Source organism: Physeter macrocephalus, chromosome 12 (genome assembly GCF_002837175.3).
Source record: "Physeter macrocephalus isolate SW-GA chromosome 12, ASM283717v5, whole genome shotgun sequence".
NCBI lineage: Eukaryota > Metazoa > Chordata > Mammalia > Artiodactyla > Physeteridae > Physeter > Physeter macrocephalus.
In genome coordinates this window covers 45,589,167-45,604,669 of record NC_041225.1, presented here as the reverse complement: position 1 = coordinate 45,604,669, position 15,503 = coordinate 45,589,167, and the positions used below count along the sequence as shown (strand labels likewise).

At 52.8% G+C, this 15,503-nt stretch overlaps 1 protein-coding gene across 2 annotated transcripts in view; it reads right to left on the bottom strand.

Annotated features, from left to right (window-relative positions):
* Positions 1–3,086: 3,086 nt before the first annotated feature.
* The window catches only part of MAPRE3 (microtubule associated protein RP/EB family member 3), a 51,719-nt gene continuing 39,302 nt past the window's right edge, over positions 3,087–15,503 (bottom strand). The window contains exons 2-7 of one of the 2 annotated variants that reach the window (XM_024118896.3): positions 7,998–8,125; positions 6,791–6,936; positions 6,041–6,197; positions 4,553–4,707; positions 4,274–4,426; positions 3,087–4,031 (exon numbers count right to left, since the gene is read on the bottom strand). In XM_024118896.3, the coding sequence (XP_023974664.1) occupies positions 3,963–4,031; positions 4,274–4,426; positions 4,553–4,707; positions 6,041–6,197; positions 6,791–6,936; positions 7,998–8,118 (801 nt within the window). In that variant the 5' untranslated portion in view covers positions 8,119–8,125 and the 3' untranslated portion in view covers positions 3,087–3,962. Of the gene's footprint in view, positions 4,032–4,273; positions 4,427–4,552; positions 4,708–5,995; positions 6,198–6,790; positions 6,937–7,997; positions 8,126–15,503 lie in introns of both variants that reach the window. The other variant, XM_024118895.3, reaches the window with a different exon arrangement.

The following is a 15,503-nucleotide window of genomic DNA, read 5'->3' as shown; positions in this document are numbered from 1 at the left end:
GGAGGATGAGCGAAGGTGAACTGGAAGGGATCTATCACGATTAAGGAAATGTGCTATTTCATGTACACTCCTACATTTGAGGACGGGATTCACACCTGCCATACTGAGGAACAAGACAGGCAAGCCCTTATAGTAAGAACTAATAGAGTTCAGTTTCCCACAGGACGAATAGATTAGGGAGTGATGAATTCCTTTAGGAAGGAGATTAGAGAAGGCTTCTTGAAGGAGATGGCACTTGAGATGGGTCCTGACGAATGGGCAGATTTTCGTTGGCTGGGGATTAGGACAAGTGGAGAGAACAGGCCAGTTGTATGGATTTATTGATTTAAGCAGAGGCCTAGAGGTGGGACAGAGTGTGGCAAGGCTGGGAGACTGGAAGTAGTTCAATGTGACAGTGCTTAAGGGATTTTGGAGGGGATGCGGTTGGAAAGGGATCTGAGCCCATATGCCATGGGCCTTGCCTGCCAAATTCAGACTTTGTCCTCCAGACCCTGGGAAGCCAGTAGGAAAGTGGCACATCTGCTTTTGGAAAGGTAAATGGGGATATGTGAAGGATGGGATGGGGTGGAGGAAAGGCAGGAAGGGGGATATAACCGGCTCTTGCTGCCTTCTTCTGCCTGCCCTCCAGCCCCTTCAGGCCTGACCATAGCAGACTTTGCCTCTGAGATGCAGTGCTTTTGGCGAGGAACATATTTGAGCTGGTCATTAATCAATTCATTTTTTTCAGATCATTGGTTTAGCTCTACTCAGACACTATCTTCTCTTTGTTCTACCTCTTCTGTGTCACATGTACAGTCACAGAAGAGACACTGTTTTTCGAAGAGAAACAGAACGGGCTTTCCATAGAGGCAAAGAAGGGGGGTGCTCCATGGTGGAAATATATAGAAAGGGAGGGGCTTTATTTCCTATCTTTCCTTAGAGTAGTCTGGCAGGTCATCTGTTGTAACTTGGCATCAAAGGGATAGAAGTCATTCACTTACTTATCCAGTAGCATTTCCTAAGCACCTTCTTCTCTACCTAAGCACCTACCACAGTGCTAGGTGGAGCTAGAGGACACACCTCACTTGCTTGAGAGGAACTCGAAGCTTGTGTGGGAGACAACTGTGTAAACAGAAAATTATGGTCCACCATCTTAAATGTTGCAGACATTGGGAAGGAGGCAGTGGCTTCACATCCTTGAGCTCTGGGTGTTCAAAGAGCAGCCTTAGACACTAGGCATGGAGGTGGGCTTAGGCAGGTACCCATGGGGTTTGAGGGAAGAATCAAAAGAGGAGGACGGGTGGGTGTCCAGTGTGGAGGCGAGAAGAGTGAGCTCACTGAAGCAGTTTGACCCACTGTATCAGTTTCCCATTGCTGCTGTAACAAATTGCCACAAACTTACTGCCTTAAAACAACACAAACTTCTAATCTTATAGTTCTGGAAGGGGAAGTCTGTCACGGTCTCACTGGGCTAAATATGGTGTCTGCAGGGCAGTGGTCCATTGTGGAGGCTCTAGGGGAGAAGCTGTTTCCTTGCCTTTCCCAGCCTCTAGAGGCTGGCCGAATTCCTTCGCTCATAGCTCCCTTCCATCTTCAAAGTCAGCAACGGCGGGTCAAGTCCTCCTCAGATTGCATCACTCTGACCTCCTGCCCCCTGCCCCAATTTTGTGGACCCTTGTGATTACATTGGGCCCACCTGGATAATCCAGGATACTCTCCCTATTTTAAGGTCAACTGATAAGCAATTTAATTCCATCTGCAGCTTAATTCCCCTTCACCATGTAACCTAACATAGCCATAGGTTCTGGGGATTATGACGTGGACATCTCGGGGGAGGTGTTATTCTGTCTACCACACCCACTTAACCAGCAGGGTGAGGTCTCGGCCTGAAAATGAACATTGGGCAACGCAGAGAAACTACCTTATCCTTTTACTGTACCTACCTGGAATGGTGGGGGGAAAAGCCTTTTAAAATTAGGCACAGGAATTAAAAATCATAATGATAAATAAATGCAGGCAGGGAACTTGTTGGAGAAGAAAAACAGAATAAGATCACAAGTCTCTGCGCGTGGGGGTGGGAGTCAAACGGAGGAAGTGAAGTGAATGAGGAACGAACAGACACGGTTTGCTTATTTCAGGCTTATAACAGGAGTCATCTGAGAAATGGTGGCAGTCTGGAAGGAGGGTCATGGAGCAGGGCCACGGAAGAAACACAGTCCCCATACTATCTCAGGCATACTCAGGATGGCAAGGAAACATCTACCAGGGCTAGTCTGAAGCTAGAGGAACGTTCTGGAGGTCACACCTCTGTGGTCTTTGTGAATGAGCCCTGAACCCTGAGTCAGGAGGTCTCAATTCTAGTCTAGTTTTTTACCACCTTGAGCAAGTCGTGTCACATGTTGTGCTCAGTCCTTTCATCAGTAAATGAGGGACTGTTCTAGATGACAGCCAAGGCTCTGTTTGAATGGGCCCGGTATCCACGTGCATTTCAGCGCCCTCGGGGCCTCCAGGACGCTGGTTATCATGGCCCTTGGACGGCACACACCAGGACTGCAGGGCTGTGTGGAGGATGTGACAGAGTTCCCGGCTCCTGGCTCCCGTTAGAGCCTGTTCTGTGGAAGGAACCCCTTGGACATTGCTTTTCTTCTGGGCTTCAGTTCTTAGAGCCGTTGCTCTTTGTAGCCCACTCAGCTCTGTCACATGAGCCCTTGTCCGCAGCTGGATCACTGTTGTGGGGCGTATGAGCTTTGACAAGGGTGGGGGACAATATGCAGTCATACTGGCCCAAAGGGGACTGAAACAAAGCGCCTCTCGGCCAGGCCCCCCTGTTACCCCACAGCTGCTTTACTGGGCTGCCCATCATCACAGCCATGGCCCTGAACTTTGTTCCTCTGCAGGGAATGGCAAGCCCTTAATGCCCGGCGTCAGCATTGGGAGATGGGGGCTAGGTCGGAGCTGGGCTCTTGAGGCTAAGCCAGTGGTGGTTTCTGGGCCCGAGGGAGGACGGCAGGGGTGCTGTGCTCCATGGCCATCGCCTCTGGAGACGGGGTCGCTCAGGAGAAGAGCACTGAGAGCCAGGCTGTGGCTCAGTTGAGGGAGACATGGTATGGACTTTTACCACACAAGTTTATTTAAATAAAAGTGAACACATATGCAGGCTGGGTGGCCCGAGGGGCAGGGGTTGGGGAGGCGGGCAGAGGGGAGGCAGACGTACAGGAGGGTCCAGGCAGAGAATGTGTGGTATAAACCAAGCTGCAGGGGGAGTGGCCTCGGGGACCTCAGGGACCTCGGGGCAGTGCTGGGCGTCGGTGCTGGGGGCAGGGGGCCGAGGGTGGGCGAGCCTGGTGCCAGGAGGTCATTTTCATCCCTCACGTGCTCCCCTCACTCCCCCTGACCACCGGGGCCTAAGGCACCCCCTCCTCAGTCACCCTATCCCTCTCCTGACATCAGCCTTTCCCTCAACTACTGGGAAGTCAAAAGGCAAAATAAATAAGAATCGGTGAGTCCTGCCACAGCCCTGGCAACGGGGAAGGGAGGCCAAGCCAGACACGCTGCCCCGGAGCCCGTGCTGTCAGCCCTGGGAAAAGAACAGGTAAAGTGCAAGGAAAATCCAGTAAGTAAAAATATACCAATGACTTTGTCAAATATACAGCTGCTGGCTGTCAGGGGAGCAGGCGGCTGGCTGGGGTGGGTGGCAGCAGCCCCCTGGGAAGTGTTGGCCGACACAGCACAGAGACCAGGGAAATAAATAGGGGTGGGGAGTGGGCAGGGATCCCGCCCAAGTGGGCCTCTGCCACAGGAGGAGGGGCCTCTGCCTGCTCGCCTGCCCCCCACCCCCGAACCCTGCTCGCCAGGTGCCCCGGGGCCACGGCGCTAACACAAAGCACCCGGCCAGCTGGCTGTCAGGGAAGGATTATAATGTGGGCACGGGAGCGGGGTGAGGGGCACGGCAGCCGTGCAGTCAGCCAGGGCTGGAGCCCCCCTCAGTACTCGTCCTGGTCTTCCTGTTGGTGTTCCTCGATCTCATCGTCCTCCGGGGGTGCAAATCCTTCCTGGAGGGTGGGAGGGAGAGAGGTGGTGAGTCAGGCAGGCGGGCTGAGGGTGCGGACTCCTGAGGGTAGCTTGGGAGCCAGGGCCCAGGTTCTTGTCCTACTTTCCCCTGCTCATGTCCTGTGAGACCCTGGGCTGGTGACTTCAGCTGGCTGCCCTCATCGGCCCACGTTCTCCGAGGCCCCTTCTGGTCTGAGGGCCCGGCGGGAATGCGGGAGGCTCAGCAGGCGCTGGCAGGACTCACCTCGGTGGCGTAGAGAATGCCGATGATGCCCGAGATGACAGGGCTGTTCTCACTTTCGTGTTCCTGGCAGATGAGCTCAATGTCTCGGAGTTTGCTGAAGTAGAAGTCGCGCTCCTTCTCCAGCCCATCCACTGTCAGCTTCAAATCCAATAGCTGCTCGGGGAGAAGGTGGTGTTCAAGCCAGAGACCCCTGCCTCGGACTCCCCTCCCGCCCTGACGCCCCGGGGGCCTGGCTTTTGTGGCGGGGCTTTCTCAGCTGCCAGTGTCCACGCCACTCACCTGCTGGTTGAGTTCAAGAATCTGGGCATCGGTCTCATGGCCACCATTTCGGGCTGATGGAGGATTCTTCCGGAGGATGCAGGGTGGAGCCACGTTGCTCAGCCGGCCGGAGGTCTGCATATTTTTGGGGCCTGTGGGGGACGTCCTCTGTGGAACTGCCCAGAGGAGAAAAGTCAGATCGGGGCTGCGTGAGCCCACAGCTCACGTGGCACGAGACAGCCTGGTGTGACTGCGGGGCAGGCCCATGCGAAAGGCAGGCACTCACGCCCTCCCCTCCTCTCCCTCTCAAGATGGGCATCTACATCTAGGCCTCAAGCCACGGCCACACGTGACACCACAGCAGCGGGGCAGCCCTCTGGCAAGCCTGGGAGAGCAGGGGCTACAGGGAACTAAAGAAAGTGTAAGGTGTAGGCAGGGAGGAGAGCTGGCCTGAGGGGGAGAGGACGGAACCGGGATGGCGAATTTGGGGAGCGGGGCTGGAGGGTTGAGGGCCCTCCTGTACTGACAGCTGGGGCCTGGGGAAAAGCAGCTGGCACAGGGTCTCGCTGGGTCTTTGCTAACGGATACCCCAGCCCACAGCCATCCTCCCTCGGGGGTGACTTCTGGAAGAGACCGCAGAAGCCTGCCCCTGCCCCTCTGAGCCCCCTGCCTCAGGATGGTCTCTGGGCCCTCTGCTGGGCCTGATTCAGGGACCCCACTCCTCCCCTGCACACCCGGCATGCTGTGGCCACTTATTTTCCAGCTATGGCGGCTCCCAGGACAGAGCTTCTAATGCAAAGCAAGCAGGGGAGTGGGGGCAGGCCCAGGCGGGCAGCAGCACACACAGAGGAGCGGCTCTGCTATGACGGGTTCAGACGCGTGCGGGGCTGCTCCTCTTCTCTCGCCAACCTTCCCAACCCCCAAAGGCCCTGTTGCTTTTTCCCCTTCTCCTCTGGAACCCAGACAAAGCCTCGTTTCCAGAGACTCATCTCTTGAGGACTTAGGGCTGTGGGATTTTGGAAATGGGGGAAGATATGGTCAAGCTTGGCCAACTCCCATCCCCGGGGAATCAAGTGGGCAGGGGGCAAGAAGTGTCTGTAGTGCCGGCCCAGGCCCTTGGCCTGGATGGACCTGGACAGAGGAACCAAGCCAGGGGCTGCCCCATCATCTCGAGGCAGAGGAGTTAGCTCGGGCTACAGAGGGAAGTGCCCCAGGGCCTCCCATCACCAGCTGCCACCTTGGCTGGTGCCGGTGGCTCTCCTTTTGTAGCAGTCTCTGGAGCCCTCTCCTCCCTACTGTGACTCCCCCTGGTCTAAGCGGGCAGCAGGCGGCGTCATCTGAACTCCGTGATAACAGTCTCCTCTAGGCTGGCAGGGCCGGGCCGGTGGCCCACGGGCTGCTCCTGGCTGTAGAGCCCTTCCGGCCCGGCCCCCCACACTCCCTCCCCCAGCTCGGGCACATTACCTGCTGTGCCAATGAGTTTCTTGGATTTGTTGAAGATCTGATCACCTGGGTTAGGAGGTGGTGCTACGTCCTGGCCCTGCCGCGCCAGCAGAGGGTTGTAATCCTTTCCATCATAGTTTGCGTCAAAGAATTTCTTAAACCACTGAATAAACTCAAAATTATCTTGGAATTTTCCTTTCACTAATTTCTCTACAGGAATGATCTGAAATAGACCACATAAGCAGAGAACTTTAACCTCCTGCTGCTGCAGGGCTGCCTTTCTCTGTGAGAGGGCCACTGCTCTCAGGAAAGCCAGCCCCTGGGCTGCAGCATCCTCCACCTTCTCCACCTGGCCCCCCTCCCGTGCCACCAGAGCAGATGGGTAGGCTGCAGGCCCTTTCCTCCAGGCACAGGAGGAAGTGTGTGGGGAGACATCCCTTGGTGCTGTGCCTGCATGTGGGGTGAGGGCTGCTGGAACCAGGGTCCTGGGCCGTTGAGGCAGTAGAGTGAGCCAAGAGACTTTTCTTGGGCCCTACAGAGGAGGAACTTAATAGGAGCAATATACTGAGGCTCAAGGGCTGGGGTGTCGGGTCCAGAGAAGAGAAAGGGACAGGAATGTCATCAGGATGGGATGTCAGAAGTTGTGGGGTTTTCCACTGAGCCTGGAGCTGGGGGAACATTCCCCTGGAGAGTCGGGGTGGAGAGAGGCGTGAGAACTGGATTGACCCCAACAGCCCCTGCTGCCCTGGCTGGCGGGCCATCTTCTTTCCCAGGGTCACACAGCTCCTCGGGGCCCCTCAGAGCGCAGGCACCTACTTTATCAACACCCATCTTCTTGAATGCTGCTTGCAGCACCTTGAAGTTGTGAATATATTCGTGCTCTAGCTTGGCCTGGAACTTCACCTTCCTCAAGTGCACACAGCCAGGGAAGAGCATGTCCATGAACTGGCAGTAAGCTGCCCCTGTGGAGAAACATAAGATGCTCGTTTTCACTTCCCCAGGCCAACTGGGGCTACTCCCCCAAACCTCTCCGTCTCCTCTTGTCTCCCTTTGCTCCCAGAGCCGGGGCCAGACTTCCCAAGAGTGAGAGCAATTACCACACAGTGATGCAATTATGTACCCGCACCATATCAAACACTGCACGTATGGGCTTTAATCCTAACAGCAACCCTGGTTAGATAGCTGCTGTCATCTCCATTCACGGATGGGAAAACTGAGACCTAGAGAGGTGTGGTGACTTGTCCAGGGTTGCACTACAAGAAGAGCTGAGATTTGGACCCCCCCCCCGCCCCGAAGTGGCTAGGCTGGACCTGGTGCATGTGACCTCTGGCTTCACTGCCTGTCCCCACTACCGCTCCCCTTCTGCAGCCCTTTACTGTGCCTCTCCTGCTCTTCGCTTTTTTTTTTTTTTTTAAACAGAGTAACCTAACCTTTCCTTAGGAAGCTGTTTTTTTTTTTTTTAATAAATTTATTTATTTTATTTATTTATTTTTGGCTGCATTGGGTCTTTGTTGGTACGCGCGGGCTTTCTCTAGTTGCGGCGAGCGGGGGCTACTCTTCGTTGCGGTGCACGGGCTTCTCATTGCGGTGGCTTCTCTTGTTGCGGAGCACGGGCTCTAGGTGCACAGGCTTCAGTAGCTGTGGCGCGCGGGCTCCGTAGTTGAGGCTCGCAGGCTCTAGAGCGCAGGCGCAGTAGTTGTGGTGCACGGGCTTAGTTGCTCCGCGGCATGTGGGATCTTCCCGGACCAGGGCTCCAACCCGTGTCCCCCTGCATTGGCAGGCGGATTCTTAACCACTGTGCCACCAGGGAAGCCCCTGCTCTTTGCTTTTTACTCTTTCCATCCCACGTAGACCCCTATTTCCTTACTCCAACTCCAAACACTTTGGCTAGTTGAGGGCTCTGCAGCGCTCCTCCTTAATCCCAGTTACAAGCTCCGTTGTCCGCTGTGGCTGTTCTGCCTCCTGCCTACCCCCCTTTGCCCCCCCAGCAGGGCCCACTTCCCCCCGATTCCCAGCCTCCCACCTGAGCAGAGCTGCTCTATCTTGGTATAGTTGAGGTGCAGGGAGTCATTGACCCACGCGAGCATATCATGGCGACTCAGATTCTCACTGGTCACAGACGTGGAGTACACATTGACGGCCATACCCCAGCTGCAAAGAAAGAAGAAAGGCAAGGTAAGACCCTGGGGGCCTTGTGCTGTTCTTGAGCCCAAAGGAGAGGGAGCTGGAGGGTCTCTGGGGAAACGAGAAGCATCTTCCTCCAGACCAGCAGTTTACCTCTTGGAGAAGGGGTACTCATTCACTCTTGAAACATTTGGTGAGTGTCTACTATATGCTAGACCTGCACTAAGAAGTGGTGAAGTCAGATGTGGTCTCTGCCTCCGAGGAGTTTACAGACAGGCAAATCCCCACAGCAGGGAGTGACAGGGCAGGAAAAAAAGCAGCACGTGCAAAGTTCAGGGAAGGCACAAAGAAGGGGAGGGATCTCTTCTGCTTGACAGCGTCAGCGTCAGCGAAGACTTCAGAGCAGCCTGAAAGGGGTAGGGATTTTCTGAACATACAGGGGACGGGGTAGAAGGGCAGTGCAGGCCCCAGGGCTATCAAGAACAAAGGCAAGGCTTCTTCCGGGACTCTGAGCTGTTCAGCAGGCCTGGGGAGCAGGTGTTTGTGTTGGGGTGTGGCGCAACGAGACTGGAAGGGGCTGGTAGCGACGGGCTTTGGTTACCATGAGGAGGAGTCTGGGCTCTGTTTAAACAAGGGAAGCCATTAGAGGATTTTAAGCAGACAGTACTTGACCAGATTTGGGTTCTAGAAAGCCGACTAATCTTCGCATCTGCTCTGACTTCAGACCCTATAAGCCCCGTGGCCTACTGGCCGATCCACAGGCACCTAAATTCCGCTTATCCAGAAACTTCTCTCAATACATGCTTCTGCTCTTGTATTCGTTATCCCAGTGAATGTCACCACCAGGCACCCAGTCACCCATGCTGGAAACCTGTGGGGTCGTCCCAGACAGCCTACTCCCCCTCATTCTCAGAGCCCATCATTCAGTGAGTCTGGCTACTCTGCCTTCCCAGGGTGCCCTGCTCTTCGCCCCGCCTCCTTCTGCCTCAGGTTTTTTGCATCCATTCTCTCCAGCCGAGGATCGAAGGAGCCTCCTAGGGGCCCTTCCAGCCCCCAGGCACTCCCTCCCCATAGTCCATCCCTGACACTGCTGCGGTCAGAATCTATGTGAAAGCAGCCCTGGCCACGCCACCCATCCCCCACCCCCGGCCAGTGGGTGTAAGCGCCTCCTTACCCTCCCCCCATCCCCACGCAGAGGTCACGTGTCAGTTGTTATTACTGACTTGCACTGTTAAGAGAGAGGGAAATATTTCTTGTAACTAGGTCTTTATAATAAATGGAGAAATAGGACTGCGTATTTCAAGAATTGTGAGAGTACATATTTCTGGAGTGAAGAATATTTAGGTTTAATACGCAAATTGTCTCCCTGAAGGAAGAATACACCCAGCCCACTTCCCGGTCCCCTGTGGGCATCTGCTCTTATAATGTGACCCCTCCCCATCACTTATGAAGCTCTTCAATGAGCCCTCCCTCTCCAGCCCTGTCTTCTACTTTGATCCCCCAACTGGAGCCATGGGCAGCTCTCTACTCACCCTCTGCCTGGAATGCAGCCGCCACCCCCAAAGTCCACTCATTCTCTGCTCTAGAGGTTCTTAAACTGTGGTCCCTGGAGCAGCTTTGGTGCTCTATGGGCATCAGCTTGTTAGAAATTTCAAGTTAGAAATTCTAATTCTTGAGCCTCGCCCCAGATCTACTGAGTCAGAAACTGCACTTGACCAAGAGGGTCTACAGGCACAGTTAAATTAGAGAAGCTGCTTTAGAGAAGAGGCTCGGTTGGTATCTGCTAGGCTGTGCTGCCCTGTGGCCCCACCCCAAGTATATATAATGGAACCTCGCTAGATGCACATTTAACTTCAATACATTTTTTGAAGAAAAATCAAGAAACCCTCTTGTTTATTCTTAGCCCTTCCTCCTTTTAAAAATAGACCTTGTCCTTCACTGCCCAGGGAAAGGGAAGCCAGACAGAGCCAAAAAGCCAAGAGCAACAAAAATTATCATCTTGGAAGCTTCTAAGGACTCAGGAGCTGACAATTCCAGAGATTTCTGAGGGTAATTTTGACTCCACTTGAGTCCCCTCTTACACAGTGGTTTTGAGCCACTGCCCTGTAACCTGACCCTTGCACTAACCACTGGACTTGCTGAAATGCCTGCCTCCTCATCAGTAAGCATCTCAAAGCCAGTAGTGGTGTTTCCAGGCCTGTCACAGGCAAGGTATTCAGCAAATTTGTTGAATGACTGAGTGACACCTCCTCACCTTTTTTTTTTTTTTTTTCCGGTATGCGGGCCTCTCACCGTTGCGGCCTCTCCCTTTGCCAAGCGCAGGCTCCGGAAGCGCAGGCTCAGCGGCCATGGCTCACGGGCCCGGCCACTCCGCGGCATGTGGGATCTTCCCGGACCGGGGCACGAACCCGTGTCCCCTGCATCGGCAGGCGGATTCTCAACCACTGCGCCACCAGGGAAGCCCCCTCCTCACCTTTCCTCCTCTTTCTGAACTGTCTTTTATCACCTTCTGGCTGGGACCCTCCCTCCCCCACTCAACCTTCTGGACTCAGCTTGGGCTCCATCTCCTCCAAGACACGTTCTCTGAGCCCTTGTGCAGGGAGACATGGCCTTCATCTGTGTCTCTCTGTCACCCTGAGCTTACTCAATCATGGCGTTGATCACATTCTCTTGAAATCACTTGTGTGTCTGTCTGTCCCTTCCACCTGACTGTAAACTCAATGGCCAGGCTGTTTCATTCACTTTGGGGTTCTAGATCAATTCTCAGTGAATGACAATCACAGAGACTAGAGTTAGGAGAGTGCTTCTTAATTTCCAGGGAACTCACCTAAAGTAACCTCAGCAGGCGTGGCAGGAGCACGTGGACACCAGACTTGATTAGAGAGGCAGATGGGTAGGGTCAAGGCAAGTGCATTGTATTTTGATGAGTATTTAGTTAGGGACTCTGAGAAATAGAAAGATTTGCCCTGTCATCAAGGAGTTTATAGTCTCACTGGGGAGACCAACACACAGGAGAACAGTATAACCAAATGCCCCAAAGTGTGGTGAAAACGGTAGGTGCTACAGAAAGTCAGGAAGGAGAGAGCATGCACAGCTAGCTGGAGAATGGATTTGAACGGCCCCAGTAAGAATGGTCAGAACCTGCCAGGCCTTCGGGGGTCTGCAGAGGCCTGTGCGATCTGAGTGCAGAGGGGACAAGCCATTCTGGATACTGGCCTACCACAGGCTTGGGGACTCATTTCTCCATGAGGTCTTGGGGGCTGCTCTGTCCCTGTGCTCCTGGGGTACAGAGCCTGGGTTGGTCAGGGGTGGTTCTGGGAGGTGTAGGGTGGTCTTAGGTTGGCCCTGGGAATTCCTGAGCCACTTTAGGGATTTTTTTCCTGTTTACTGTGTATGAGTTTCAAGTGCTGATTATTGAAGAAAAGCAGAGGCACTGGTCCTAGTCTAAACTTGTCCTCCAGTTTTTGACCGAAATCATTTGAGCTTCAAGGGTCTTCCAACCTGAGGGCAGCATTCCTGCGGTTCCCTAGCCTCTCTAAATATATATAACCACATCATGTGTATTATTACACAGTATATATGCAATTATATATAATACACTATATAAATATACATTAATATGTTTATATATAACGTAGTACATATTCATATATAGTATGTATAACTATATATGATACACTACATATGATATATATCAATCTATTTATATATAATGTATAGTATAGTTGGCTCTCAGTGTCCATGGGAGATTTGTTCCAGGACCACCGTGGATACCAAAATCTGGGGATGCTCAAGTCCCTTATGTAAAATGGCATGGTATTTGCAAATAACCTATGCACATCCTCCTGTATACTTTAAGTCATCTCTAGAGTATTTATAATACCTAATACAATGTAAACACTATGTAAGTAGTTGCTCGTTCATGGCAAATTCAAGTTTTACTTTTTGGAACTTTCTGGAATTTTTTTTTCAAATATCTTCCATCTATGGTTGGTTGAATTCATGACTATGGAACCCACGAATATGGAGGGCTGACTGTATAATATATTTAGTGTTATATCTATATATATGTGTGTGTATAAGTATATATTTTACAGTTATTTTATTTTATATCTATATAATTTAAAAAATCCTCCTGGTGCACAACAAGGGATTAGAACCAAAGTCCTCATCTGAGGCATGTGCTTGGCTGGGATTGCCTGGCCTGCACTGCAATGGCACAGGCTGGGATATTGGGGTGTTTTGCGACCTCCCTGGGGTACAGTGTTGGCTATTTTCCTCCTTGGTAAGTATGAAAAATCTCCAGCCTCCCTTCCAGAACACAACTAAAGACCTTGCTATCAGGGCCCTAAGAGTCACCAAAAGCTACACAGGTACTAGAAAAATGCCCAGATCTTCTCAGCTTGGCCAGAAATCCCCAGCTCTGTCTGTGCCTGATGATGGAAGGGCATTTTCCACACCTTTGATTAGTCTGAATCTAGGGTCCCCAAAGAGCCAACAGTGCCTGTAAGGAGAAAGCTGGAAAAAAATGGCTCCTCTCAGGGTCGAACCACCAATTATGCTTTTTACCTCCTGTGGGGCTTTTGGGGAAGTGGGTGTGAGTGGGCAGTTGATAGTGTGGAGCAGAGCTTTGTCTCCACTTGCGACTGGCTCTCGTTCTTTCAGGTGACGCTACCCTCTGGCCCAGCTGAGGTCCATTTTGGCTCAGGAGGACTCATCCAAGACACTTGGGGGTCTCTGCAAGGATTCTCAGTCACACTTGCTGAGGGGGGGGGAGTCCTAGTTCCTTTATTCCTCATCATGATGGGGAGGGCAGGATGCCCTTTTAATTTTCCTCTCCCAGATTTGGCCCTATAAATACAACTAAATTATGGCCAGCAGGTGGCACCCAGGTCCTGGGCAAAGACTCCTTTAAAAGTTTCTCCCATCCCCAAATCCCTCTCTCCCTAGCTCAGTTTAGAAAAGGGAGAGCCCCTAACTTTGACCTTGTCCCTCAAAGAGGAAGCCTGGTTTGGTCAAAACCTGGTGGTGTCAGGGCACGGGCTTGAGTGGAGTCCTTGCTCCTGACCCAGGTGGCCTCTGAGAACTGAACCATCTGGAGTGGCCTAGGGCATTAGGCCTACTCTAAGATTCTGGACTCAACTAAACCAACTTCCCGCTTCCCCAAAGTCATAAGTTAAACTCATCAACGGGTCCAACTTCTGATGACTTACTGTATTGGGGGTTGACTCAGGCCTCGACGCAAATCAGAGCAGCTTCTGGGGGTGGAGGAGGCATATAAAGCATTTGCCCAAGCATCTAGCCCTAAGTGGAGCAGTTGCCTCCAAATCCAGTAGAGACAATGTCTGAGACAACTCTTAAAGTTGACTACACCTGTAACCAAGGGCTGCTTCACCTCCCCTGAGAGAATGGTAGGCAACCACCCAGAGGAGGCAGGCTCTGTTCCAAGGGCTACAATAGCAGGGTCTTCCAACCCCGTCCCTGTGACATTTCCTTTCCTTTCTCTTAATGCTCAGCGGCCTAAATCAGAGCAAGACATGCCGCACTAGAGCTGTGCAAAATCAAGTTGCTCTTCCTTCCCCGGTGCCATGGTGTGGGAGGAGCACAGGGTTTGGGTGCAGATAGCCTGGGTTCATGCTCTGGCCTTGCCAGTGGTTGATCTTGAGTCTGAGCAAGTCACTGCACCCAGAGCCTTCATCTCCTCATATTCGAAATTGAGATGATAACTAAGGCTTTTTGGAGACAAATGCTGTAATCCACAAGAATAGCATTCATGGTGGGAACTTCAACCGCCATGGCAGACCAGGAGAGAAGCTATTGGAAGGTGGGCAGGCCTGAAGGTACCCCTCCCGTGCACGTCCCCACTGAGGGGAATGACCATCGCCTGCAGGGGGGCAGGTGGAGTCGATCGGGGACGCGCAGAATGAGAATCTGCACAAGAGAGGACAGAGACTCAACTGTTGAACCTTGTCAGGTTTGTTCTGGACATTGTTAGGTAGACTTGCTGGTGGAAAGGTTAGAATATTAAATGAGCAGTCTGTCAAAAAGGCATGGAAATAAAACTGGTGGATTGGCTGTGGCGGGGGAGGGGCTCTGAGGGCAGAGGAGGGCTGGGCCTCGGGTTGAGGGAAAGTAGGCTGAATGATTCACAGACTCCAGTTTCAGAAGAGGGGAGCACATGCCACTTGGCCAGATGACAGCTGTCAGCCACACGGTCTGAAGAAACATCATTTGAAAGGAAGATAAAGTGACATGGCTTGAATGTGCCCCCAAGACCAGAACTGCTTTTGAAGCATGAAGGATCAGTAAGGAGACACCAGGCCCACTAGTGCCACAGACACAAACGTTCTTTTCCCCACATGTCCCAGCAGCCGCTGCAGCCCCCCTCTCTCTTTATGTTCAGGCCACAGATGGGCCAGCAATCCCCCCCCCGGGGGTGTGCACAGAGCTGGACTGAGAGCCAGTCCGACTGGGGCATCCTCCCAGCAGGTACCAAGTTCTGTTCTCAGATCCACCCCAAAGCCCTGCTCTGAGGAGTCTGGCAGCTATATCGCCGTGTTATATAGTTTCTCTTTTCCTTGTATCAGAGGAAGAGGTCTTTTTTAATCTCTTGCTGAGCATCCAGGGGCTTCATGCTGCATCTGGTTGTGTGTGGCCAGCAGGTGCAGCCGGCTTTCTACTCTCCTGCTCCTTGGGGTCAACAGACAGGGAATGTGGCCAGAAAACCACACTTTCTGAGCCTACCTGCCACCTGAAACCCCACACTGCAGTTCAGCCTCTCCCATTCATTCATTCGTTCGTTCATTCAGCAATATTTTATTGCGTCCGGGGCCCTGAGCCAGTACTAATTAAGGAAAGAAATGGGCACCAGAGCTCCAGCATAGCTGCCAGAGGGCCACAACCAAAAGCCATGCCTGCCCCTGCTCTCCCCCTGCTCAGAACCCTGATCGGAACTCTGTGGGGAGCTTTCCAGGGTGCTGGGAAGAAGAACATGAGTCAGACACACCAGTCATCCTCTGCCTGTCATGAAGGTTGTTCAGACCCCAAAGTGGAGAGAGGATTAACCTCTGGTTCCCTCATTAACCCCACAGCAATCCCATGCTCAAGAGAATCATTCTGATTCTTCAGGCTTGAAAACTGAGGCTTGGATACTTCAAACTACTTGCTCAAAGTCTCACAGGCAGTTGGTGGCTGAGCCCATGGCCAAGCCACATCTTCTACCATTAAGCCTCGCTTCCTCACACTGCACAGCTCCAGGAGCCTGCTGCTGGTAGCCTTAATTTTTTTTTTTTTTTTTTTTTGTGTGTGTGTGTGTGTGTGGTACGTGGGCCTCTCACTGTTGTGGCCTCTCCCGTTGTGGAGCACAGGCTCCGGACACGCAGGCTCAGCGGCCACGGCTCACGGG